At 39.7% G+C, this 25,376-nt stretch overlaps 1 protein-coding gene across 10 annotated transcripts in view; it reads right to left on the reverse strand.

The window, feature by feature from the left end:
* MAST4 (microtubule associated serine/threonine kinase family member 4) overlaps positions 1-25,376 on the reverse strand; it is a 303,813-nt gene that overhangs the window by 119,822 nt on the left and 158,615 nt on the right. For 3 of the 10 annotated variants that reach the window (XM_083816619.1, XM_083816625.1, XM_083816624.1), the window contains one exon: positions 3,867-3,947. The exons of 5 other annotated variants lie outside the window; for them this stretch is intronic. In XM_083816619.1, the coding sequence (XP_083672745.1) occupies positions 3,867-3,947 (81 nt within the window). Of the gene's footprint in view, positions 1-3,866; positions 3,948-9,879; positions 13,614-25,376 lie in introns of those variants that run through there. 2 more of the 10 variants (XM_083816628.1, XM_083816620.1) reach the window with 2 other exon arrangements.

Genomic DNA, 25,376 nt, shown 5'->3' on the forward strand with positions numbered 1-25,376 from the left:
CCTCATGTACACCAACACCACCTCATCAAGATGCTAATAGGTTTATACAGATATAACTGACTGTCACAAGCAAAAATAGAAACATAAGACCCTCTCCTCTGCTTCGTGTCTACGAGGCTCAGAGAATTTAAAAGCTTTGAAAGAATTTTAAAAGCTGATGATGGTGTATCATGTTTAAGTACGCAAGTGATGAGATCTGACAAGGCTGTGTTTATTTAATCAATCACTCCCTCAAAACTTAGTTCTACATGAGAAAAAAATAATACACAGCTTTACACATGCAATGACATTGTTTCTCTTTTTCCAAAAAAACTCATAAACCTTAATTCTCAACTGAAACAGGTCTCCCTTTGAAGCTACACAAGGTTTAACATGAGAGAGCACTGGAAATATCTGGAGTAGGTGTGTTTTGCATGGTTAAATAAATGTTCACAGAAGGAGTTAAAAGAACAGCAAGGACGTAAGAATTTTGGCAATAGAGACTCTACCTTTGGAGGTAAAAGCCAGCTATTAATTTATTTCACCTTGAGGAACTCGTGCTTTATTGTAGGTGTTCATGAATTCTAATGAGATTATTCTGAGAGATGAAACAGCAGGTTTTCCTCATTTTAAACAAAAATGAAGAACTTGGGCAAGAAATGGAGTCAAGTGATTCCTTACCTCATCTGCACCTGCCCTTCTCATGACCTTGTTTCAGAGTAATAAATCAACAACTGCATCTTTCAGCACAACCTCAAGGTCAACATACTTTGTACTGGTCTCCGGATGCAAAGGTGGAAATAAATTTTCAAGAAAAATGTTTGCTTGAGCATGCCTTGTTATGGCAGCTGTGGAGCTAGGACAGAGGGAAAATGGGCAGAAACTCTGTCTTTTGAGATTCATAAAAGAAACTACTCGAGACAAGAAAAGCCTGAATTAAATTTCTACCTCTTCTACAAAATCATGCTTTACCTTGAGAAAACCATGTCATCCCTCTTTGCACAGGTCCCCACCATCACAGAGGGAACACTCATACTTCATTTCCTACAGCGTACACTGCCTGCTCTATTTAGACTATAAGCTTACACCAGATTTAAACATTAACCAGTATGTACAACAGCTACCACCTTGGCTGTCACTCAGGTCTGAACAGGCAACTTTCAGCGCTGACGCAGTGACCATGCCAAGGCAGGAGCACTGCGCTCCTGAAGAAACTCTCAGTAGCTGTGCTGAGCATTATTTCCTCTTTCCTTCTTTCCTTGCAAATCCGCTGCTGCTGCTTGCATTAATTTGTGAGAAAACAGTAATATAGTGCTTTTCCCTCCCCGTAGAAGTTGAAAATTTTCAGAAGACACAAATGCAGCTACGAAGAAGATGGGAAATATATGCCTCAAGTTTGTAAAACCTCTCCTGCCTTCATCCTCCTGAAGATGTACCAGCGGAATACGGGTAGTGCTACCCTCATGCTGTACCAGCAGGCTCTGCTGCCAGAAGTACTTCTATTCACAAGATGCTATTGTTTATTTTGTAAAGATGTTCATCATACTGGCAAAAGGTTCCCTTTATACTGCTACTGTATACAACCGCTATAAAGCAGAATTCCAACAAAAGCAACTGCCCAAGGAGCAGCTGTGCAAGTCAAAGGACATGAGGGAGATGAGCCAGCACATTGGAGTGATACGATACCACAGGAAAATCTTATCTTTTCACTCTAGGAAAGCTCCCATGCTGCTAAAACTTTTGAACAGAAGTGGTCACATTAAAATAATTCTCTTCCCACCTACAGGAAAACTCTGAGCCAAACAAACAGGAAATGGTAATTACTTACATGCCCTAAACCAACACACTTTTTTTTTTTCTTCTGTGAGCCTAAGGTTGAACAGCCACTAATAACTAAAACATTTGCTGCTCTGAACACCTGAAGCGCTCTACAGTTATAGCTACATACAACACAAAGATTCAGAACAAATCAAACTATTTCTTTTAAAATTCAATTTCAGGGAAAATTCAAACATTCTGGCAAAGCTTTAGATGCATTGGGGGGGGGGGGGGAGAATTATAAACACTAGGAATTCTGACATTTTTCAGGAAAATCTGTGGAGGAGGTATTGTACTGCACAGAATCAGTAAATTCCATTCTATTTCCTCGAAATGAATCTGAGAGGTCTGCTCCCAACACCATCCATCATGGGATGGAAAGCTCAAACTCGGTATTGCCAGGAGCCTCTACCACCCAGCATGGGGAAATGAAAACCTTGAGGGTCCAGTTTTATGCCCTGATTCCAAAGACAATAAAGCTCAGGAGCGCTGTTGTCCACAGCACAGTCTGCCTGGCAGGATGTCCGCGAGGCCAGAGATGCAATTCAGCAATTTACACAAATTAAAACCTTTACACAGCTTTTTGCTTGCCATTCCGAAAAAGAACACTTCCCCCACCACCCCGCCCCAGAACTGGGCTACATAAACTAAAGACTAAAAAGTGCTACTTTTTACCAGCTTTTCCCTACCACCACGATAAGCTCCACAACACACACCGTTTTACTGATAATTCATTAAACACCACAAAGTGTTTTCACTGAGAACAAAATTTATGGACACTTAATCATATTGAAAAATGCACAAAAGAAGGATTCTCATCTCATCTCTTCCCTTACAAAACCGTATATAAAAAAAAATCTTCAGAAACACATAGCAAACCACAAAATTGCTTCATTTTTCACTGTCAAATTAAGCCATGATAGATGGATTTTGAGAATCAGTTGTTTTTTAACTTTCAAGTATGCTGAAGAATAACAACACATGCAAGCAATGTCTCCTCTGCCATGCAATGTTAAAGAAGTTGTACCAAATAGACACAAATCCACTTTATTATGTAATTTAACAAGGTGGTAGTTCTTTAAGTTTCCTTCATCCTCACAGTAACAACTGAAATCTGATTATTAAAATTTGTCTTTTTTTTTTCTGTTGGTTTTCATTTTTTTTCTTTTTCTTTTTTTTCAATCCATGAGGCATTGGAAAATCATTTTGACAACTACTCTCCCTAAAGACCAGGGTCTCACTAATTCATGCCAAGGAGAGAGCAAGCTTGCAATTTAATTTTCTGAAATAGAAATAAAGCATAACAAATTTTACTGTATCAGAAACACCCTTCAATTCTTATCTATTATGATAATTTTACCATTATAGAAAGTGTCACATAGTATTTTTTGGATCATTTCATTTTCTAATGTTGTAAAAAAAACTCCCTTCCTGACAAGTACACAAAACTGATTCTTTTGTGTGAACTGGGGAGTAGGAGAAAAGAAACGAGAATATTTCAGGTGGCTGCTTACGGCATATCTAAAACATTACTGTATTACAAATAAGGTTTAAAATTGTCCTAGTCCTTCAGAAGGAGCAGCCTTACAGATCTACCGTAAATGACTATTTTCTTCTAAATGGATATACATCTTGGATACTCAATTCTTCTGACATCTGGCATCACAGATCATGGTACTGCCTCTCAGGTATGCACAACACAACAATGTGTTTCATCAATCACCCTCACTTCTGAATTCACCTTAAACTTTTGGCATGATAGAACAGTTTGCAGTAGCATCACAGGAAGCAAACTATAAAATTTCAATAGCAGACACATTCCTAAGCAAAAGTCAGAGCAACTCAATATTATGCATTAATATCTCAAATCTCCTTACTAGGTCTCAAAATATGGATTACCTTCTATTTTTTCCATAAAAAAATAGTTTCAGAAAAACAGCTGGTCAAGTAAAACATTTTTCTGATTGCACAGACATTTTATTTTCTTCATTTCTCCCCTTGAAACACATTTTGATCGTCAGGTTTTGGATGCAGAAGAAAACACCAACAACGGAAGTTTACTCGCTTACCTCCAAAAATGAAAAGCGAACAGAGGACTGCATGGGCTGCAAGGGCTTGTTGGGGTTGGGCTCAGGCTCCTTGGGGTGAGACTGAAAGTTAAAATAATGTCATCTCTAGTAAACAGAAGGTTTAGCAAGAGTTGCATGTTTCAGTGCAGGAGTTACAAAAGGAGTTTCAGTTAGAACCGAAACATTACTGTCCTCCTGAATGAAGTGACTGACAGTAGCCACACAGTTTTTGACATATGATGAAATCAATTTAAATAAAAACAAACATGAAATCTGTTGCTGGTGCTTATGCTTGACTATGTGAGACTCTCTCAAGGAACAATACTGTCCAAAGAAGGGAAAAATACGATGCTTGTTTCAGACTTCTAAGTGTTCTGTATGAAACAGAATAAGTAACTGGGAGTGGTTGTGGGGTTTTTCTTTGTTTGTTTAATTTTAGGAATTTTTAAAGTTTCTTTTGATGTGCTAGTCAGAGGTGTTGGAGAACTAAAAATGATGATGAGCTTTTGTCAGCAACAGAAAACTCTGAGAAAAAAATCTCAATTTAAGAGACTAAATTTCAGGCACTTACTGAAAATCAAGTGACCTACCTGCAATTTCCATTGATTTCACTATGAAGTGTCCTATCACAAACAGCAACCCCTTTATTTACATAAAAGAATATGAATACAAGCAATTAACGTCCCAAAAACATACTTGAGCACTTGGCTTCAAAGGTGCCTTCAAGAAGTTGCCTGAAGTGCAGCTCCACTGAAAAGTTTCTCACTAAAAACAGCAGGCCACTGACAGATTTCACAGATGCACTTCTAAAACATACTCATGCAGTCACATGCACTTGTCCCTGTAACACTTGCAGACAGCTTTTTTTTTTTTTAATCTTTTAAATACATTTAATTACATGCCTCTTGTTGTGATTAGCTGAAGTCATCTGTCCAAAACTACACGTAGTGCACCATCAGTTTAAACCAAGCAAAGGCAGAAGCCGCTGGGTAGCTTTTTCAAGATGACTTTCATAAAGATTTGTTCTATGTAACAAACCATTGCTGCCAGCCAACATTAGTGCTCCTGACCTGTCCCCAGCAGACCCACAGAAGACCAGTATGCTATAACTAGCTCCAATCCTTGTTTTGACAGTCATATTTTACAACATTCCCATCAAAACCTTTCAATGTAGATACCTGACTGACGGTTTTTTGAATTATGTTTCAGCAGAAATAGTACTCGTGCTCCTTAAACAGACTGGGAAAGAATTGACAACTACTTGCTACCTTTCTTAAGACATTCTTACATTTGCACGCTTTGTAGAGGACACAAAGCTTGGTAGGGAAAACAACAGGTCAAGGATGGGCCTTCTGGTACTTCTTGACAAGGCTATCTTGGGTCAAGTTTGCTAGCTCTGCCATCCCCAAACTTGGTGCGCAGAAGAGCACAACTCATCAGCTCGACAGGAGCTAGCCTGTTTTCAGCTGCAGACTATCTGTGCTAGCACAGCACTATGTCTGACCTAACAAGCTACTTTAAGAGCCAAAGGCTTGATATGTTACACTGAAAATGCCTAAACTGAACCCAGGCTCAGATCAGTCAGCCCACGTAGGCCTGTGGAGATTCAGATTTCTGCTGTTCAGCTGAGCCCCTTGCTAATGCACCATGGCCACAACCATGTGAACCAAGACCTTTCCAGTACGTACGATCAGTAAAGACTTGTAAGGCAGACATCTGCAACAGGAAGAGAGCATGGGGACAGCTGCAGGGTAAAGATCAGGGGCAAGGAACCAACCAAAGCCAGAGCAATGGAAAGGAAAGAAAAAGACAGGTTTCTTCTTACTGAATGAGAAGGGTATGTTAACTTCAGACACCAGAATGAGATTCTAAGTCACCACCTTACTACCCTTAAAAAAAAAAAAGAAGTCACTGAAATTCTACTACCCTTACTACAAAGAAATCCTAGGGACATGCAGTGTCAAAACGTCTCCTCCCTCTAATGGCTAGCCTATACACAGGAGGTGTAAATCCTACACCTGCTAGTAGTTACTCCATTATTATTCCTCATTTTCATTACTGTAACACAAGAGTCTCAGCCATGGAGCAGACACTCAGGGCATTCATTATCAGCTGTGCTGTGGATCTATAAATTCTCACCAAGCGATGACACAGGAGTGTCAATAGAGTTCTTCTACAGAGCTTGCATTTCAGCTTTGCTTTTTTAAGACCTAAAAATTACATGAAGAAACATGTTAAAACAAATTATCACAGTGCATATGCACAAGGCTGACAGGCAGCCTTAATTCTTACATTTACTAAATTTGGAATGTTTCAATTTGGGTCCTTAATATTCTTTGAAAGAGCTTCCTGCAAGTAATGAATATAAAGTAGACTGACTGCATAAATTTCTCAGAGATGAAACGTAATTCTAGTCCCAACATTCAAACTTTATTGAAAGAAAAATTATGAGGATCCACGTGTGAAGAATGTTTTGAGAAAATGCACCAACACACACACACCACAGGAATCTAGCAGGAGGAGCTGGAAGCCACGGTGCAGTTAGAAAACTGTGACTTGATTGCTCTCACAGAAGCATGGTGGGACAAATCACACAGCCTGAACGCGGGAATCAAGGGCTACAAGATTTTCAGAAGAGAGAGGCAGGGAAGGTGTGGGAGGGGCGTCGCCCTCTGGGTTAAGAAACAGATTGCAAAAAGCTGCCTCTGAGAAATAGCCTTGTGCAGGGTGAGAGCCTGTGAGTAAAAGTTAAGGACTGGACCAATGAAGGACGCCTTGTGGCTGGGGTCTTCTACAGGCCACCTGACCAAGGGGAGCCTGTCTGCAAGGCCTTCTGGCTTCAGCTACAAGGCACATCGCACTCACAGGCACTCATCCTGACGGGGGACCTCACCCAGATGTCTGCTGGGGAAGCAAGCTGTGAGCAATCCAGGAGAGTCCTGGAGTGCATCGGGGATAACTTCCTGGTCCAGGTGCTAGACAGACCAACCAGAGAAGTGTTACTGGACCTGGTGCTCACCAGTGTGGATGAACTCATTAAACAGGTTCAGACTGGGGGTGGTCTGGGCTGCTGCAACCACTCCCTGGTTGAGTTTGTCATCTCAGGAATATGGGCCTGGCAGAGAGCAAAGTGAGGACCCTGAATTTCAGAAGAACAAACTTCCAGCTTGTTAACGAACTAGGGGATGAGATCCCTTGGGACGCAGTCCTGAGGGACAGAGGAGCTGATCAGAGCTGACAACTCCTTTCTTAGAACACAAGAGCTCTCCGTCTCCACGTGTAAGAAAGCAAGAAGGGATGGCAGAAAATTGGGATGGCTGAGCAAGGACCTAGTGGTCAGACCTGACATGTAAGAAGGAAGTCCCTGTTTCCACTGCCTGTGCACATGTGGCCTGGGAAGAGTGCAGGGATGCTGTCCAAATGTGATGGGATGGAATCAGGAAAGTCAATGCACAGACAGAACTGAGCTTGGCAAGGGGTGCAAAGAATAACAAGAAGGGATTCTCTTGGTACATTGCTCAGAAAAGAAAGGCCAAGGAGAGTGTGCCACCTCTGATAAATGAGAAGGGAGGACTGGTAACAACAGACATGGAGAAGGCTGAGGTACCCAGCAACTTCTTTGCCTCAGCCTTCACTGCCAGTCAGGCTTCCCACATCTCTCACGTCCCTGAACCTCTGGGCAGGGGCTGGGGGAGCCAAGTGCCTCCCGCTGTAAGCAAAGAGCAGGTTCAAGGCCACCTGATGAAACTGAACAGGTACAAGTCTACAGGCACAAGTCTATGGGGCCTGATGCCATGCATCGCAGAGTCCTGAGGGAACTGACTGATGCAGTTGGGCTGGAGCACCTCTCCTATGAAGAAAGGCTCAGAGAGCTGTTCAGCCTGGAGAACTCTCTAGGGAGACCTCATTGCAGCCTTTCAGTACTTAAACATGGCTTAAAGGGGAGATTTAGATTAGATGTTAGGAGGAAAATCTTCACTCAGAGAGCGGTAAGGCAGTGGCACAGGCTGCCCAGAGAAGCTGGGGGTGCCCCATCCCTGGAGGTGCCCAAGGCCAGGCTGGATGGGGCTTTGGGCAGCCTGGTCTGGTGGGAGGTGTCCCTGCCCACAATGGGGGGGGGAGGGGGGGGGAGGAGGGGGAACTGCATGATCTTCAAGGTCCCTTCAACCCATTCTATGAATCTATGAAAAAGCTGGATTTTTTATTTCCCCTTATGTATTTGCTTTTATAGATCAGAATAAAAATTTAGGAGACAGAACTTATACCTGCACTGACTGAACTATGACAAATCAGCAAACTAAAACTCTGTTTTCTTTTCTCTAAAAGCAAATTAAGTTTGGAAAGTAGTTAAGTATGATGACAAATGAAAGTGTGATATAAAAATATGAAACAAATTAAATATACAAATGGTTTGTATCTGAACAATGTTTTAGCAAAAACAATGAGCAGTGCTGAAATTAAAGTATAATTATTTTTAGCAGTACTTAAATATTATAGAAATGCAATACAAAGCACATGTGATTTTGTCACGGTACCATGAAAAAGGAGGAAACAGTAAAAGATTACCTCATATTACAAAAACATACATGTATGTTGAAAGAACCAGTAACATGAATCATTTTTCATCCTTTGCAATTAGTGATGATATTCACATAGGATGATTACATAATTCAGTGAAGACTGATTCAAAAATATTTAAATTTCCACCTCAAAGGGAGTACAATAATCAATTATTCATGTAAATCATTTTAACGAGCTCCCTGATAAGACCCCCCTGCCCTCCAAAACTCCTAAGAAATTAGCAATTATTTTTTTTTCTCCCAGAAGAATATCTAGAGCTTATTCTGCTCACAGCTAACACACGCTGCTCTAAGGAAAAGATGCCAAATTGAAATGCAGAATTTCTCTCTGACATTTCACAAGCCTAATTCTGGGGAACCCTATATAACATCCATACTTGTTCCTTGGAATAAAGTGCTCTGTCACCTTCATGTGATTATCAGAATACATTATTTGCTACACTGCACACTTACCTATAGCCCTTTTTAAAACATGGCAGATGTCAGAGATAATACCTTTCAGAGCTAAGTAACTTTACCGCAGGCATTTGCAGCATTCAGTTTTTTTTTTTTTTCCTCCAGCAAGGAGGATGGGGAAGTCCCAGGGAACACTAAAGGATCTGACGTAACCATATCTATTTACCTAGATAAAATTAGCAAGTTCTCGAGGTGTCCGCAACATGCATACATACATGCTTGACGTGTCGATGTAGAATGTAGGTATGCATGTACAGAAATAAGTATTTGGCTTTTACTAACAAATCTTGGGTAAATATATGCTGGCATTTATGAATAAAAGACTAGCTACTATCATCATACATAAAAATTACATACTTTCATGTAGCTACTTTCAAAATAGCTGAAAGCACACAAATGAGTTAATCAGTTTTAAGCAAGTATCAAGTAAACATACTGCTAAATTAGGTAAACATACTTACTGCAGAGATTATCAGGAATCCTCCAGTATGTAAATGCAGTTCATTAATGTAGTTACGTATGTAAAATACAGGCTGTTCCTGATGGATTTTCACAAATGGCATTTTTATAATGCTTTAATCTCTTGCTGTGCTCTCTATTATTCAGCAGAGATAGAGGCCTTTCTAAAAGGCAGCACCGGGATAAACAAACAGTAACAGAGAGCTGGAGAGAAAGACAGACACCATGGCCTACTGAAAGATTCTCCCTCTACAAGCTCACAGGATCAGGATGCTCCATGCACGGAGATAACTTTAAATATGCAGAAATGCTTTCTTTCCAAACATACTGCAATAGCCCAGCTCCACGCTCACACATTTGCTGAAACCAACTGCAGTGCGTTTAAAATGTGTTCCTTCAACCTAAAGCTGCAGTGCTCCGAGACTGTCGGCATAAACATATGTTAAACAGCTCCTGTTCGCACGAAAGCCAGTTATCATGCAGAAACCATTAATATATTAAAGACAGACAATACTTACTCCAAGGTCAGCCCTGGAATTTGTAGCCTTTCCCGCTGGGCTTTCATTGCTGTGGTATGTTACCAGACTCTATTGTAACCATGACATGCATTCCCTGGCAGCATTCTGGCGATGACAGAGAGCCAAAACGAACCACTATAAAGGAATGGACTAACGATCTCTTGGGGGCGGGGGGAGCACCGCAACTTTGGGTCCTTCCACCTCGAGCTGTCACGACGCGCTGTCAGCTGCCTCTCTCAGGTTAACGGCAGCACACGCTGCACTGGTTTTGTCAAGCGAAGGGAGCCGTCAGTTCTGCACGTCAAGCAATTCATTCCTGATTTCTGCAAAGGCAGCTGCCTCGCTGGCACAGGCTTTGCACCTCAGAGGAAGGAGAAGTCCCCCTCGTTGCACCAACCAACAGCGTGAAGAAGCCCTGCATGCTTAAGACAGTTTCTCTCTGCAAATCTGCAAATGTCAAACATTCACCACCCCCTCTGATCCTATCGAATAGGATTTAGCCATCTTGTTTAAGTCACATTATCCCTTTCCTCAGTAAACACACAGGCAGTTTCTGCAGTAATAAAATAGCAAATTGCTGAATGAAAAATATGCCCTTCCACTTTAACACGGGGAATTATTACTAAGCAATTTGAGGAACAAACAAATTATTGTCATGCTGAGGCTAAGACAAAAGGAAAAGTTCAAATTCTGTTCTGTCATGATTGTACTGGGATTTTAAAGGAAAATTACCTAAAATTGTTAGTAAGGGTGAGAGCCAAACCTATAAATTGCAGAAAAGTATATTGATTTCAGGTCTTTTTTTTTTTTTTTTTAAAATCTCACTTAGAAGGAAATAAATATGTATGGTTATATATAAATTTATATATATATAAAAGCTCTATAAGAAAAGCAAAGGCACTGTGCAAGTACTTATTTTTAGTAATCTAAGAGCCAGTATATTTTACCTCACCCGCATAGCTTTCCTGTGCAGCTCTAATTTGTACCTCTTGCACATCACAATAACAGTAATCATATGATTTGCTTTCTTCCACCCTTTGAGAGCTCTGTCCCTGCTCTGGGCATAGAAATACTCTGCAGATTGGCAAAATGCAGAACCAAGTAAAACTGCTGCTTTTTGGGTCCCTGGCTCTTTTTTGGAAGAAATTAGCAAGTTCACAAGAACAGAACCATGGTTTTCAGAAACTGAGGGAAATCTCCTAGCTATGGAAACTCTTTCAAGACCAGAGGAGAAAATGACCATCAAACTCTTTTTCTTTCCTCTTCATATTTCCATTAGAAAGCACTTTAAGTAATATATTACCCTGAGTCTTCATTTACAGGATATTGAAAAAAATACAGAATTACGCATTTGAATTTCTAAAACACCTGGATTCTGATATGCCAAACTCAGGCCCTAGCAGGCATCCTACAAATAATCCCAGAAAAAAAAAAAAATACTGGATTTAAGGAGTTATTTCAAGACCAAAGATTGTGATGATTAAATTCACAGATTTTCAAGGGCATTTAGATCAGTTAGGCATCTACCTCTATTTGGGACTTTCAAAACATAACCTTTAAACTCTACTTAGAGCACAGCAGAGTTCCCATTTTTAAAACACATTATCAAACTTCATGCAGTACTCTGGTGGATTACTAAACAAGAATAGAAAATTTGGACTGGTAAATTGTGACTGTGCACACACACATTTATATAAGCCTTATATAACATTCAAAGTGCTTAACTTTGTGTACACTGCCCTTTAGGCAACTTAAGCCCACATCTGTGTATGTATATATACACAACCTGTAACATGAAAGTACCTAATTTTTCTTGTATAAAACTGTTATTCTTCACTGAAAACAGAGCAGGAGACATCTTAAAACCCCTGGTAGGAGAGCCAGCTCCACTGAATCAGGACAGTACCATAATTATTTCCATATAGAAAACAACAAAAGGAACACTGAGGAGGTACAGCTTCCTTCAAAAGCAGAGTACAAATTTTTGGAAGTTACTCCCATAAGGCCAACTTTAACACTGGGGTGAACTGAAGAGGTAAGTTCAGTTTTTCAGGGAAAACAAACAAAGGAATATCGGTCATAAAACACTGCTTTAGTGTGAAAAATCACCATTAGGCAATAGATACATTTTACTTGCGGGAGGACAATACTGCCAACAAACCAAATGACAGGAGAATGAGTTGGACCAGTAACTGAACACAGCAGCTTAAACAAAAGCAACTGCATGTAAGGGCTATTTTGAGATCACAATAAATCAAACCCATTGCTGAGTTAATTCATGCATGCACTTCACATCACATTAATGGTAAATTATTCCAAGATGAGACTGAGCTAAAGCTTGACTTTGAAAACTCTTCTATGCATTTTGCCTTACTCAGACAGAAGTTTGGATAATCATAATTTACTGAAAAACAAAACAATGAATACATAAGAGATCAAATTCTGCCCACAGTTACATTCTTCCAGCTTTTGCAAGAGTAAGTGGGCACCACTTCACATATCTGTGGGCAAAAATAGCAATTTAATTAGATGGTGCCTAGCCAGTGAAAGCTGACTTCAATTTAATCAAAACAATTCTTCGCTCTTAATTTCAGACTCTTTAGATATAAGTCATTCTGACCAATACATAGTTGAGAAAGCAAGTAAAAGTTAAAAAGGAGTACCACAAAAGATAATCTCACTCATTTATTTAAAGTAATGTAGTTTATTCCTAGGATAATAATATTCATTATACTTGCAAAGGCTAGAGTAAAGTCAGTCTCAAAAGTAGTGATAAGCTTTTTCTTCATCTTTGGCATCATCCCCGAAATAGGTGTCACAATTATTATTTTACCAGTAAAACAAATTCATTTAGTTTAACATAACATTACTTACTGTGAAGATTAAATTACCTTAAATAATGCAGTACCTGTGGTAATTAAAAATAAATGGTTTAATTTCTCATTTATGAGATTTCAAGTTGAAATCTGCAGCACCCACAAGCTAAAATGCTTGGATGTTCTCTACAGGGTTCTGTTGTACTATGGCTACTGAAAAGAAATTCCACTTTTTCCTGTTAAAAAGCATCTTTGTTCCACCACAAGGACAGATCTACTAGCAACATGATGAAGATCAGAAACATTCACTCCGGATATCAGTTACAACAGAAGGTTTTGGTACATAAGGGCAAAAACAAAATAAAACTCAGCAGCTATTTCAGGTTTGTACATCACATTCTTCTAGCACTATCAGGTAGCAAGGTATCACACAAAGAAAGAATAAGTAATACTTCATGCAGCAGAAGATGGTGGCAAAATCAGGAAAATGAAAGAGAAAAATTAGTTACATCAAGCAGGACCTTAATTTCCTGAAGAACACTCTTAAAAAGAAATTGATTACATTGATGTTATCAAGCATTCTGTTTCGTTCATGTTCTTTTTAACACACACCCCTGCAATTAAAGCTGTTCTTTTTATCCAGGTTAACTTGAAAACACTGACTATTTTTACTTATATCGACACAATTTTCATAGATAAAATTTCTCATCTGGAAAGGCTAATCTCATGCATAAGGTCACGAACAGAAGGAGTTTAAGACTTGCATTCCTTTGCAAATGTAAACCCCAGTGTCCTTTTGGATTATTCTATAGATGAAATCCAAATTTATAAAGTGAAATATAAAAAAAATACATGGCACAAGTTAGTTTGCTGAACCAGCAAGATCTGAGGAAGGACTTAGATGATTATCTCTGATATCTGGTTTAAAAAAAAAAAGCAAACCTGTAAGTCTTCTCTTCCATACCACAGTTCACAGTTTAATATTCTACACTTTCAAGGCCCCCTTTGTCTCCAGCTGTTAGCAGTGCTTGCTTTTTCCCTTAAATGAAGGTAACACACGATAATACCATTAATAGTGCAGATGCACCTGTTTTTCATTAGTTTTTAACATTTAATAGCAATTACACTGAAATAACAAGCAAGTCAGTGTTTTCTTTGATTCTGCAGGCACACTTTGCTAGTACTTTCCAAAGGTGCTTGGGAGTTAGTAATCAGGTCTCAAAGACCAACAACAATGGAAAACATCCTTCCACGACAGTTTTTAAATCAAAGATCATTTCATCTGAACTTCTATCATCTAATAATCTGCTTAGCATGCCAGGCTCTGACATTTATGCATTTCCAGCAAATGGTCTGTTTAGCAACATTCAAGTAGAGGTACAGCTTCCATTTTTTCCCTTTAAATTGGAATTCTGTTCCAAAATTATGACAAGAACATGCGCCTTGCTTTAAAAATAGTCCTCATAATCCAGTGAATTGAGGACTAAAGAATACCAAAACTATAAAACTGGAATAAAGTGTCTTGCAATTTATCCCCATTTTTCTGTTATTCAGGTTTCTCAAACTGCAAGTTTAAGATAACGCCTACCTCTCTTATTGGGATGATATGAGATTTAGCTACAAGCCATGGTTTGGAGATTTAAAGCAATGAAAATGCCCAAGTTTACTAATACTTTTTAACAGATTTCAAATTTTAACATGAGATAAACCACCTCAAAATTTCTATGTTTTTATCTTGACTATTTTTCCAATGGTTAGATTAGAAAACTCTTAAAACATGTTTTTGAAAACAAAAATCGTGCTGCCCTCATTCTGGCAATCACAGTTAATGGTCTCTAGTCCTTTCTTCCTCATCAGGAGAAAAATGAGTGCAACTTAGACAGAGATGGAATTAGTTCTTTGTTTTCTGCAGCCTTCATACTGTACAGGCTCTAGTATCCACAAGTGTTTGAGACAAGCAAACATACAACTGGTCTGACAACTGCCTCAAAAAGTCAAATTAAGTGACAAACAAATGCTTTTGACAACATTTTCTAAATCAAGTTGCTGTTTTCTTATGTTTAAAAAGAAAAGCTGAAACATATTTGCCAGTTTTTCAAGAGTTTTCAAGAGATTTTCATCCTCTTGATGATCCACCCAGGCCCCAAACAATGTCAGTGTGAATCCTGAATCCTCCTGGAGGTCCTGTCAGACTAATCACTTGTGATTAATAGTTCTGAACTGCAATCACTGTCCCAATAAAGTGGTCTTTAAGTGAAATGCACCTGTTTCAAGCTGCAATTACTAGCCAGCACTGATCTATGAAAATCGGCTGCATACACTCAGTGACTGCACGACAGTTACAGATTTCTAACCAAGAACTGTTGCTCAAGAACAATTTTTCCTCAGTTTAGTTTTGTACTACACAACTTGTAAGGATGAGAAAACATCCAAGCATTAGCAATGTATGTGTATACATATATAGGTACATATAGATACACGTAGCGTGCCCATATATAGTATAGTTAACAGCACTGTCTCCAGAATGTGACACTTTGCATTCTCTCACATCAATCAGAAAATGTAAGATTTCAGGATCCACTGCTAAATAAACAGCAGGAGTCCACCATGATGCCACAGCAGCAGATTCTAGTACTTCTGCTTGTTTACATGCTCGCCTTCTTTCCCTGCTATATTCAAAACTTAGGTTTGTGAAATTCTCAGTTGAGCAGATAAGAACAAGCAATTTTAACATCAGATTCAACATTCAAATCTGGGACACTGCAAATCTCTATACCAGGTGGAAAGCAAAACTGTAACTCAAGAGGCATTCAAGATTCTAACAGCTGCTGCATTGGTAATATTGTGGTACTAAATAGGTTCTTCGAAGAAAAATGCAGAACCACTCTAGTACAATCCCGTTTCTTGGCATCAGTAAGAAGCAGAACAGCACTGAAGAAATTTTTTGCATTCTTTCCAACACAGTGTGTCTGGATGCTTTGTAAGATAGTCACAGAAGAACTCTGAAATATGAATCTACCAGTCTGTTACTTCTGCCTGAAGTCAACAGACTGATCAACACAATGCATACAAAATGAATCTCATGCTTCAGCTAGCTGCTGGAGAGGGTCAAAAAGTATTTTTCCTATCGATGTGTAATTGGTCAGTTATTCTGGGTTGTTTTATTTACCACCTATTTTATTCAGAAGTATTTGAGATAACGGCATAACTAAATAAGTAATAACAGATGGCTTAAGAAATCCTTTTTCTTAGATTCCTGTCTGGTACATCTTGCTCATATGCTCAGGCTCAAAATAATCACCCAATTTGCAATGTCAAGGAATATTTCATCTTGGCCAGACTGTATGAGGAAAAGGAGGGGGTTGTTTTATGTTTTTTTCCCTGAGGAAGGGCGAAATAAGTGGGGATGATGGAAGATGCTCACCATTACCTGTACTCAGGGGCTCAGTTTGCACAGCAGCTCAGCATGACATGTCCAAACAAATTGCTTGTCACTGCAGGGCAGCGTTTAGACTCTGGTAGAACCTGGAAGTTCCTTGGTTGTCTGCATGCCATACAAAACAGCTCATAGCACTGCTACATAAGTTTTCTCATGGGGTAGGGGGATGACTTTGGTAGCTCATCACAGAAAGAGACTAGGCGACCCCTTCCATCTCCAAGTTCTGTAATTCTCAAAATGATGGATATAACATCATTGACATTTACAGCCGTGTCTATAAATCTGACAATGGTAAGCACTTTACAATAATACTGTTTATTCATGTGTCACTGAAGTACCAGAAGGTAAAAGTCCAGGTAGTCTTAAAAAATATTATGCCAGAGCCTACTTAGAGTCTGTAATTCTTACTGTTCTGAAAGGATTTGTTTTTAAATTAAAGATTTAAAGAGTCTATATGTACAGTCTATATATACAGCCAAAGTTGCCCCTTCCCAGGTGCAGAATCCAGCTCTTGGTCTTGTTAAACTTCATGAGGCTGGGGACTGTCAAGCCCTCTAATTTGTCAAGATTTCTCTGCAAGGACTCTTGACTCGAGGGAGTCAGCAGATCCTCCTAATTCAGGATCATCTGCAAACTTACTGAGTATACATTCAAGTCATGCATCCAGATCATTTACAAAAACACTGAAGAGAACCGTCCCTAAAATGTAGCCCTGTGGAACCCCACTAGTGATGAGCTGCCAGCCTGAGATAATTTGTATTTCCTACAAACCCTCTGAGAGCCCAACATGTCAGCCAAATGTGAGCCAACTGTTCACTCATCATATTATGAATTTGTCTAGCTGTACGCTGAACATTTTGTCCAGAAGGATACTGTAAGAGACAGTATCAAAAGCTTTGCTGAAATCCAAAAAGATTACATCAATTGGCTTCCCTTCTTCAATGAGTTGGGTAACCCTGTTATAAAAGGAAATTTAGTTAGTTAAACAGGACTCTCCCCTCCTGAACACACATTGACTATGACAAATATCGACCCTAAAACATTGCAGGGTGTAAACCAAGCAGACAAGAACAATCAATAATGCTTACCAGCCAAGGTCTGGCAAAATATCTCTGCAACCTCACTCTCTTTCACTCCTCCACCCTGAGTTTCAACAGTTAGTTCTGAAATTATCCCTGCAGATGGAATAGCCTGCTCATACATAGGAGCAGACAATTACAAATTTAAGTGGGATTAATGATGGGTGGTCCTCCAACATAAAGAGCTCAGAAGACAGTTAAAGTATTGAAAGTATCTGGCTGAAAAGTGAAAGCAGCTCTCTACTCTGTCTAAATATCATTTGGATGGTTATTACAAATGACATAAAAAACCAGCATGATGTGCCATCTAATGTAATACATTTGCAGCCTTCCTCACATTCTATCGGTCTTCCCATCACCCTTTCCTAGACAGCATCATTCTGCATGGCTGTGAAAACTCTAAAATAATACTCCACATAACATCAAAAACTCAAACAATATAACAGCTCATCTTTTGCCATTTTTTTTTCTTCTGAAGAACTCCTAAAGTAGCTGTTTGAGATTTAGACAACCTCCTACCACATTTCACATGCTACAAAAATGAAAAATAAATAAGCTTAATTTAGAAAGCAATAAAAATAGCTCAGCTAATAAAGACACTATTTAACAGATACCAAGCTATTATCAAAACTGTAAAAAGCCTGAGAAATCAGACTTAAATAACAATTATGGTCCTGAACTGCACTTTCAATATGAAAAAAATAAAATTAAGAAAAACTAGAGGCAAAAATAGAACTACTTCTTGAAGAGTTCTGCATTACGCAGGGTTTAAGCACTTTATTATTATTATTCTATTACCACTATTATTATTCAAGAGCCTTGTTACCCAGTGATAAGCCAAGTCCAAGCTCTTAATGGCCATTTGTTTATCTGGTCTGTATTTAAGCTATATCTCAGTACTAACTGATTCCACTTAACTTTTCTGTATTTACTCTTTCATCAACAGGAATACACTGAAAACAGAAAACATCTTTTACTGAATAGTTTTTATAAGATCATGATGTTATCTGAGTATCTTCTTAAAAAAGCTAAAGGATAAATAAGAAATTACAGAATTCTAAAATTCATCCTTCTCCCAACACTCTGCACCTATTAATCTGAAACTAATACATACTTAGAATGTTGCAAAACTCTGTTTTGGCTGATTGATTCCTTATTAAGGAATATATATACACACACAAATACATATATGGCTGTGGATGCTTATCCCCAGCAGCTTTGTAAGGCTACCACATGTATGCCTGACAACTTTAGCAGATACATCACCTGCTCCTCTCTTGATAGTCACTAGACAAACAGGTGCGGGCAAGTGCTCTGAACAAGGGAAGCAGGAGAAATGGGAGCAGTCTTTCACATGCAAAAAAAAAAAAAAGAAAACACAACCAAAAAGGCTGAAGTTTGTTGTCTTTTTTTCCCCTGACAATTACTCCCATGAAGGCAATGATATATAGTAAAGAGAGCTGGAAGTAAATCAAGAGATGACCTTGTCCTTCCCCCAGAGAGGTCCATTATACCTGTATTACCCATATCACTCCAGTGAACAGTTCGTCTCACCTGTTCTTAAAAGCGGACAGCAATTTCACAACACTCCTAGTTACTCCACTCTTCTGCTTCACCATTCAGAGGGACAGAAAATGTTTCAATGGCATCTAAACTGAATCTCCTTTGTTCCAATTTAAGCCCATTATGTCTTGTTTTACACTCTATTAACAAACAAAATACAATTTCCCACTCACAGCAAATGTTCCATACGCTTGAGTTCTTATTACCTCCCCTCAGCCTTCTCTTTTGCACAACTCTATTTTGGCAAATATTTTTCCATAGAGTATGTCAAGTTAACATACAACACTCAAACCTACACGTACTATTCAAGCATAAGGTCTTACAGGTTCTGTGTGGGGTGGAAAAATGCTGTGTGCCTTGCATCTCAAAGCATCAGCTTTCCAGTATGATGTGCTACAACATACCCTCTTCCCATGTTTCCACCCCTCCAACAGCAATGACACTGTGGAACCCCTGTGCCTCTCCCACCCTCTCCTGGAACCTGCCACTTACCACCCATCTCGCATCCAAAAAGCTCTTTATTTTATTAAACTAGAACAGGCTGGAGACTTCTTATTTCACTCAGTGTATTTTCTCCAGGTTGTCAAAATGATTTTGAATTGCCATACTGTTTTTGCATACCTGCATTCTTCCCAGCTTGTCCACTGCAAACTTAATAAATACCCTCTACTCTTACCATCTACACCATTAATAAAAAATGACTAAAGCCAGTTATCCAGGTTTCCTACATCTGCAGACCACTGTAATTTTCTGCTTAGTTTTTCCGTTCTACGTGTAATGTATCAAAAGGTTCTCAGAACTGACAATATAAAAAACCTGTTGGCTTGGCTATTGGTAAAACATCTTAAAAAGCCAAGTTCAGAGTTACAAAGCAGTAATTCAAAAGCTATCTGGACTGAAATATATGTTATTTGTACTTCTGACAGACTCATTTCAACCAAGGAATCAGCAGTATTTTTAATTTAAGTGAAAATATTTATGGTGTCTCCTAGAATAATCTAAAAGAGAAGTGAAGCATCCAAAAAGTATGACGACAATCTATAAAAACTGATCTTCAGCAGAATCTCAATGGTATTACAGAGAACCACAGAACTGTTCATGAACCTCTGGAGATCATACAGCCCAACGCTCTGCTTCAGGGACAGTTGACTTGAGAAAGTTGCACAGGGATGCATGCAGTTGGGTTTTGAATATCTCCGATGACAAAGACTCTACAAGCTATATCCAAGACCACACAGAATCTTTAACATAAAGCCAGCATAAGTGAATTATCTGTTATTACTAAAAGGATATTCATTTACTTACAGAAAAATTAATCAGTGATCTAGTGAACAAAATACTTACCTTTCAAAACCATCCTCATGTTTAGCACCTGTGATACCTACCACACTTAATCCACACAAAAATATACTTTCAAATTATATTTTGAAATAGTTGCCCGATATTCAAGTATTCTCTACCTTGTAAATATTCACTAGAAACAGATACATGAAAAGGGTTGTTTTCAAGGGGTACTTTTATACACACTTTTGTACAGCTACAAAATCCTCAGAACAGTGTCTTAAGTCTTACAAAGCCTTCTGCATTAATCAGTCATACATAATAGAAGAAGGAAAAGATTTTTGAAGTACATTTTTGTGATCTCTTTTATTCACTCCAAATACACTTACAGATCTAAGTTATTAAACAGATTTCAACAGCACTAACTTCTGAATAAAATGTATAGTATTTCCTACTTTCATGTCCATCATTACAGAATTGGCTTTTTCTACATGCACTTTGTTAACCCAAGGGCTTACACATACTGTACCGAAAGCAGAGTGCCAACTCCTATCTCTTTGAAAAGGTCAACATCCCATTGCACGTTTAAGCAGCACCAGCCCATGTAGACAGATTCAAAGATTTCTTTGATGCTCTTGCACACTGTTCAATAAATCTGACTGAAGGTACCACATTAAACCAAGTAAGATTAACTCTCTGCAGTTCAGCTTCAATAAGGAAATCCTGTTCTCAAGGCTGGTATTTTCTTGTAGAAAGTACTTTTACCTAATAACAGTAAGCAAGTTTAGCAATAGCTAAAAGTTATTAAGGGAAGAAGCTCAGAGAAGATCACAAGATGAGTATCATTAGTGAATTTAGTTCATTCTCATTTAGGAAGAGATGTAATCAACAAAGTCAAAAAAACCAACAACAAGAACAACAAACTGTAACTCAAAGCACAGTGCTTCCACAGTTTATACTTTGGATACTTACCAGGATATTTACTAAAGGTAGAAAAACAGTTTCATTGTTCCACAATTTTAAAGACTTTTGCCTTTATTACTGCAAGTCACGCATTACAGCTGTGCAGGAGCCAGAACGTTAGTTATTTCTGAGACAGGGAAGTCCCAAAAAGGCTCAGAATCTAAATCTGAAGATTTTGAGGCACGATAAATCAAGCAAACCGAATGCATGAGAGCCTAGAAAAGACTCTTTCTTGTTTGTTTAACTGTATCCGTTGGTCTAATAAAAGACTCTACCTCACCTTAAAACTTATACCCCTAAAGAAAAATAGGACAAACACTGAAAATTGTCATGGTTTCAACATGGAAACAACTAGAGGAGTCCCTCTGACAGAGCTGTGTGAGTACAAGTGAGCTAAGGTGCCACTTCTCTCTCTTTGGCAAAGAGATGGGTAGGCTTCACAGTGAAGAGAAACCATAAATTGTGTTCAGACACAGAGAACATGGCTTTGCCTGCCTGCCTCCAGTCATCATGAAGCAAGAGCTCAGACTGGAGAAATGCCCTGCTGGTCTAGAGGAGCATCAGTTCTGCAAGCACTGCTGTGGAGGAAAGCCCATTACCCCATCTCGTAAAACTGATGCACAGATGAGTCCCTCTGCTTCCACCGCTTTATTGCACTACTGCGGCCACATACATGTAAAGGGAGATGGCTCTGCAATAATTTCAGGTGGGAGGCAAGTACACAATAGTGCAGTAAGACTGACAGGAATTACCAAGAAAAGGTCTTGGGGCTTGTGACTATCCTCATTGCTCTGAACAGCTACCTTCTAGCAGAACATTTCCTCTCTGCTTTCTTACCTAGTCAGCAGCAAATGCTGGAGCTGCTCTCCGTTCTCATTCCCTCTTCATTCCTTACTAGCTAACCAGGCTCCGTGTGATGCTAACTTCCCACAGACTACTCATTTGTCCAAAAAAAGCTTCTAACTGAGGATGAGGCCTCTCCAGTACTAACACCGGCTCCTTTGATTTCTCCTTGCTGTCTCGGTACTACACGCAAGGGCTTCATACAAGAATAAGGGAGTCACAACCAGAGAATTTACTAGAGCAAATACCAGTATATCTGCTCCAGATTCTCTCAAGCACATACCTGCTGGAATTTCTTTCTTCTCACCTCTGTTTTCCTCATAGCCTTTCCTCAGCCATTTTCTTTTTTATTCTTCTCTGTAGCAACTTATTTCCCCTTCTCTCATTCTTGCACAATTCCCTAACTTCACTAATATTACATTGCTTCAGTGTTACACCATCACGAATGAGTCAGACAATACCTGGACATGATTCAAAACCAACAGCTGTGTAAAGACAGTGATTCAGTAGCTAGGCAATACTTTAGCTTAGGTTTCCCTCTTGCATCCCAGTTCTCTACTCAGACTCTCCATTTTGAGTTATTTTGTGAATCAAATCTAGATGGCAAACTCACAGTTTTTGTTGGGAGCGGATCTTTCTGATAGTTGCCTCTCTTGCCAATGAGCTTTAGGATCCCACTGATTGAATGAACCTCTTTTATCTTTGATTTCAGACTACTGCCAACTCCCTAAAATGACATCTTATCTATATAAAATAGATAATGCACTGGTTATGACTCTACTTTGGGCTCATTCGTGAAAGTACAAGCTGTAAGAGCCAGTTTGGAAAACAAACCATTTAAAGATTTTGTTCCTATATATTATTTTAGAAGGAAATTCTTCGTTCAAAAGGTGGTGAGGCACTGGCACAGGCTGCCCAGAGAAGCTGTGGATGTCCCATCCCTGGAATTGCTCAAGGCCAGGCTGGATGGGGCTTTGAGCAACATGGTCTGGTGGGAGGTGACCATGCCCATGGCAGGGGACTGGAATTAGATGGTCTTTGAAGTCCCTTCCAACCCAAGTCATTCTATTCTTATATCACATTATCATATTTTTTTTAAAGTAAATAAAATGCCTCCTATTCCAACTAAGGACCCCCAGAAAAAAGTTGTAAGGAAAAAGTAGTAAGATTGCATTCTCAAATTAAGCAGAAAACCAAAGCAAATCATATTCTCTCTAGATGATCTGTCACTGGTTAACCAAGCCTACTAAATTTTGCACTAGCTACATAGACACCTAAATGACAACTGCTACAGTGAGAATTATCACAGAACTCTGGCAAACCAATTGGCATCCATCTTGCTTGCATCATTTTCTGTGTAGGTTTTCAATACTCACCAGTTCCTACAAAATTTCCATCACCAGCAAACACAAGCATGTGCTTTACTGCAGACTTTTATTACTAACATTTTTGGAGTTCTATGCCCACATTTTCAAACACCATGGTGTAGTAGGAGAGAACAAGCAGATCAAAGCAGTTGATGCTAAGAGCTCTGCATTCACACTGTATACATTTCAGAAGTTTCACTTTAGACTAGAGCCAGCCCCCTGGACCAAAAGCCCTCACAATGCACACAGTTCAAAGCTGCCCTAAGTAGATGCTATTTGACACTTTACTTTCTGGACTACAAGACTTGCAGCAGCTAAGACCTGTTGTATCAGGAAGCACTACACTCAAAACCACACAATGGCTGAGGTTAGAAGGGACCTCTTCATACTATCCACTCCAAATCCTCAGCTCAAAGAAGATTACAGGAGGGTGCCCAGGACCATGTACAGTTGGGTTCTGAGCATCTTCCAGGAGAATCCACAGCCTCTATGTGAAACTTATTCCAGTGTTTCACACACCCTCCCCAGGAAAAAAGTGTGTGTTTGTGCTCAGATGGAATTTCCCATTTTTTAATTTGTGCCCACTGCCTCTTGCCCTGGCAACTGGCACCACTGAGAAGTGTTCAGCATCCTTGTCTTCACTGCCTCCCAACCGGCATTTATACACATTTGTAAGACCATCCCTCACCCCATAACCCCGAGCTTTCTCTTCTCCAGGCTGAACAGTCCCAGATCTTAGTCTAACCAGTCCCTTAATCATCTTCCTGGCCCTTGGCGGGACTCAGCCCATTAAGTCAGTATCTTTCTCATACTAGGAAACACAGGACTGGACACAGGACTCCAGATGTGGCCTCATCAGTGATGACTAGCAGGGAAGGATCATCATCTTTGACCTGCTGGCAACACTCTTCCTAACACAGCTCAGAACGCTGCCAGTCCTCTTTACTGTCTCATTGTTTGCTTGTTGCTCACCAGGACCATAAGGTAACCATAACCCCATAACTCCTACCAGAGGCTGAACAGCATAGAACAGGAGTGCCATAGACAAAACTTATGACTGAGGTCTCCAAGGCAATTATCCACATTCTCTACCACTGGAGAACTGATGGAGACATCATCAATATGCGCCAGGCCTCTGTTCTCGATAGGTTTGAGAACTGCGTGTATTCCAACCCACTGCCCGTGCCCGGACAGCTATAATGCTGCACACAGCCCAGAACCAGCCGCCGTTCAGCTGACCTAAAGGCACTGCCAGGCTGGCAGAGCAGATTCAAGAACTGCCTTGGTAGGGTTTACAAGTAGTTAATTCTGACCTCAGGTTCAAAGGCATCACTGACACCTTTCTTCCTTCAGAAGCAGGATGATTTGCAGCATGTGCACTCCTCTCACTTCAGCCCCAAGACCACACCCACACATGGATGTCAAATGTGTCTGGTTTAATCATGTTTTCATCACATGCTGTGAAGTGGGATGTGTGTCTGGCAGCCTGACTGCAAAGCAGTACCACGTAACAAAGCAAAAAAAAGCATTCCCAATGCCTGTGTACCCTACACAACCTTTACAAAGATAGAGGTGAGCTTTTGCGGTCAGGCCAAAACAGCAAGAACTCGTTTCTTTGGCAGCTGCATGTTTAGTCCCACATTAGGGGCACTTGGGATAGCATATTTGTCTCAACTGCTGTTTTTACCTTCACTGCCTAGGAGCATGACCACACTAAACATTCATGAGTGAACCAACTGGGACATGAAGAAATGATCATAAGCAATTACACTGTCTTGTGCACTGTATTCATTGTGTGCTGTTTGGCACAAAGTGCAAGGCTCCCAAGATCTGTGCCAGCCATTTAGACCCCCACTTGCTTCCCCCATGACACTTGATCTGCTACCCCTTTCAGGCAAGCACTGCAATGTTATGGATCTACTTATCCCCGGTACTCTTTCTGACCTTTTCACAGGCGCTGTCACAACATAACTCAGTAAAAACCTTACAGGTCTAAGCTTGGCTGGCTTGCTAAGAAAAAAAAAAAAAATAAAACGGAAAAGAAAAAGCTCTACAACATTTGGAAGAAAGGACAGGGATGATATGTTTGCTTCCTGCTTTGTTAAAGAGATGGCAGAGTAGAAAACTGCATGATGGCAGAAAAGTA

The sequence above is a fragment of the Anser anser genome, assembly GCF_964211835.1.
Source record: "Anser anser genome assembly, chromosome: Z".
Taxonomy (NCBI): domain Eukaryota; kingdom Metazoa; phylum Chordata; class Aves; order Anseriformes; family Anatidae; genus Anser; species Anser anser.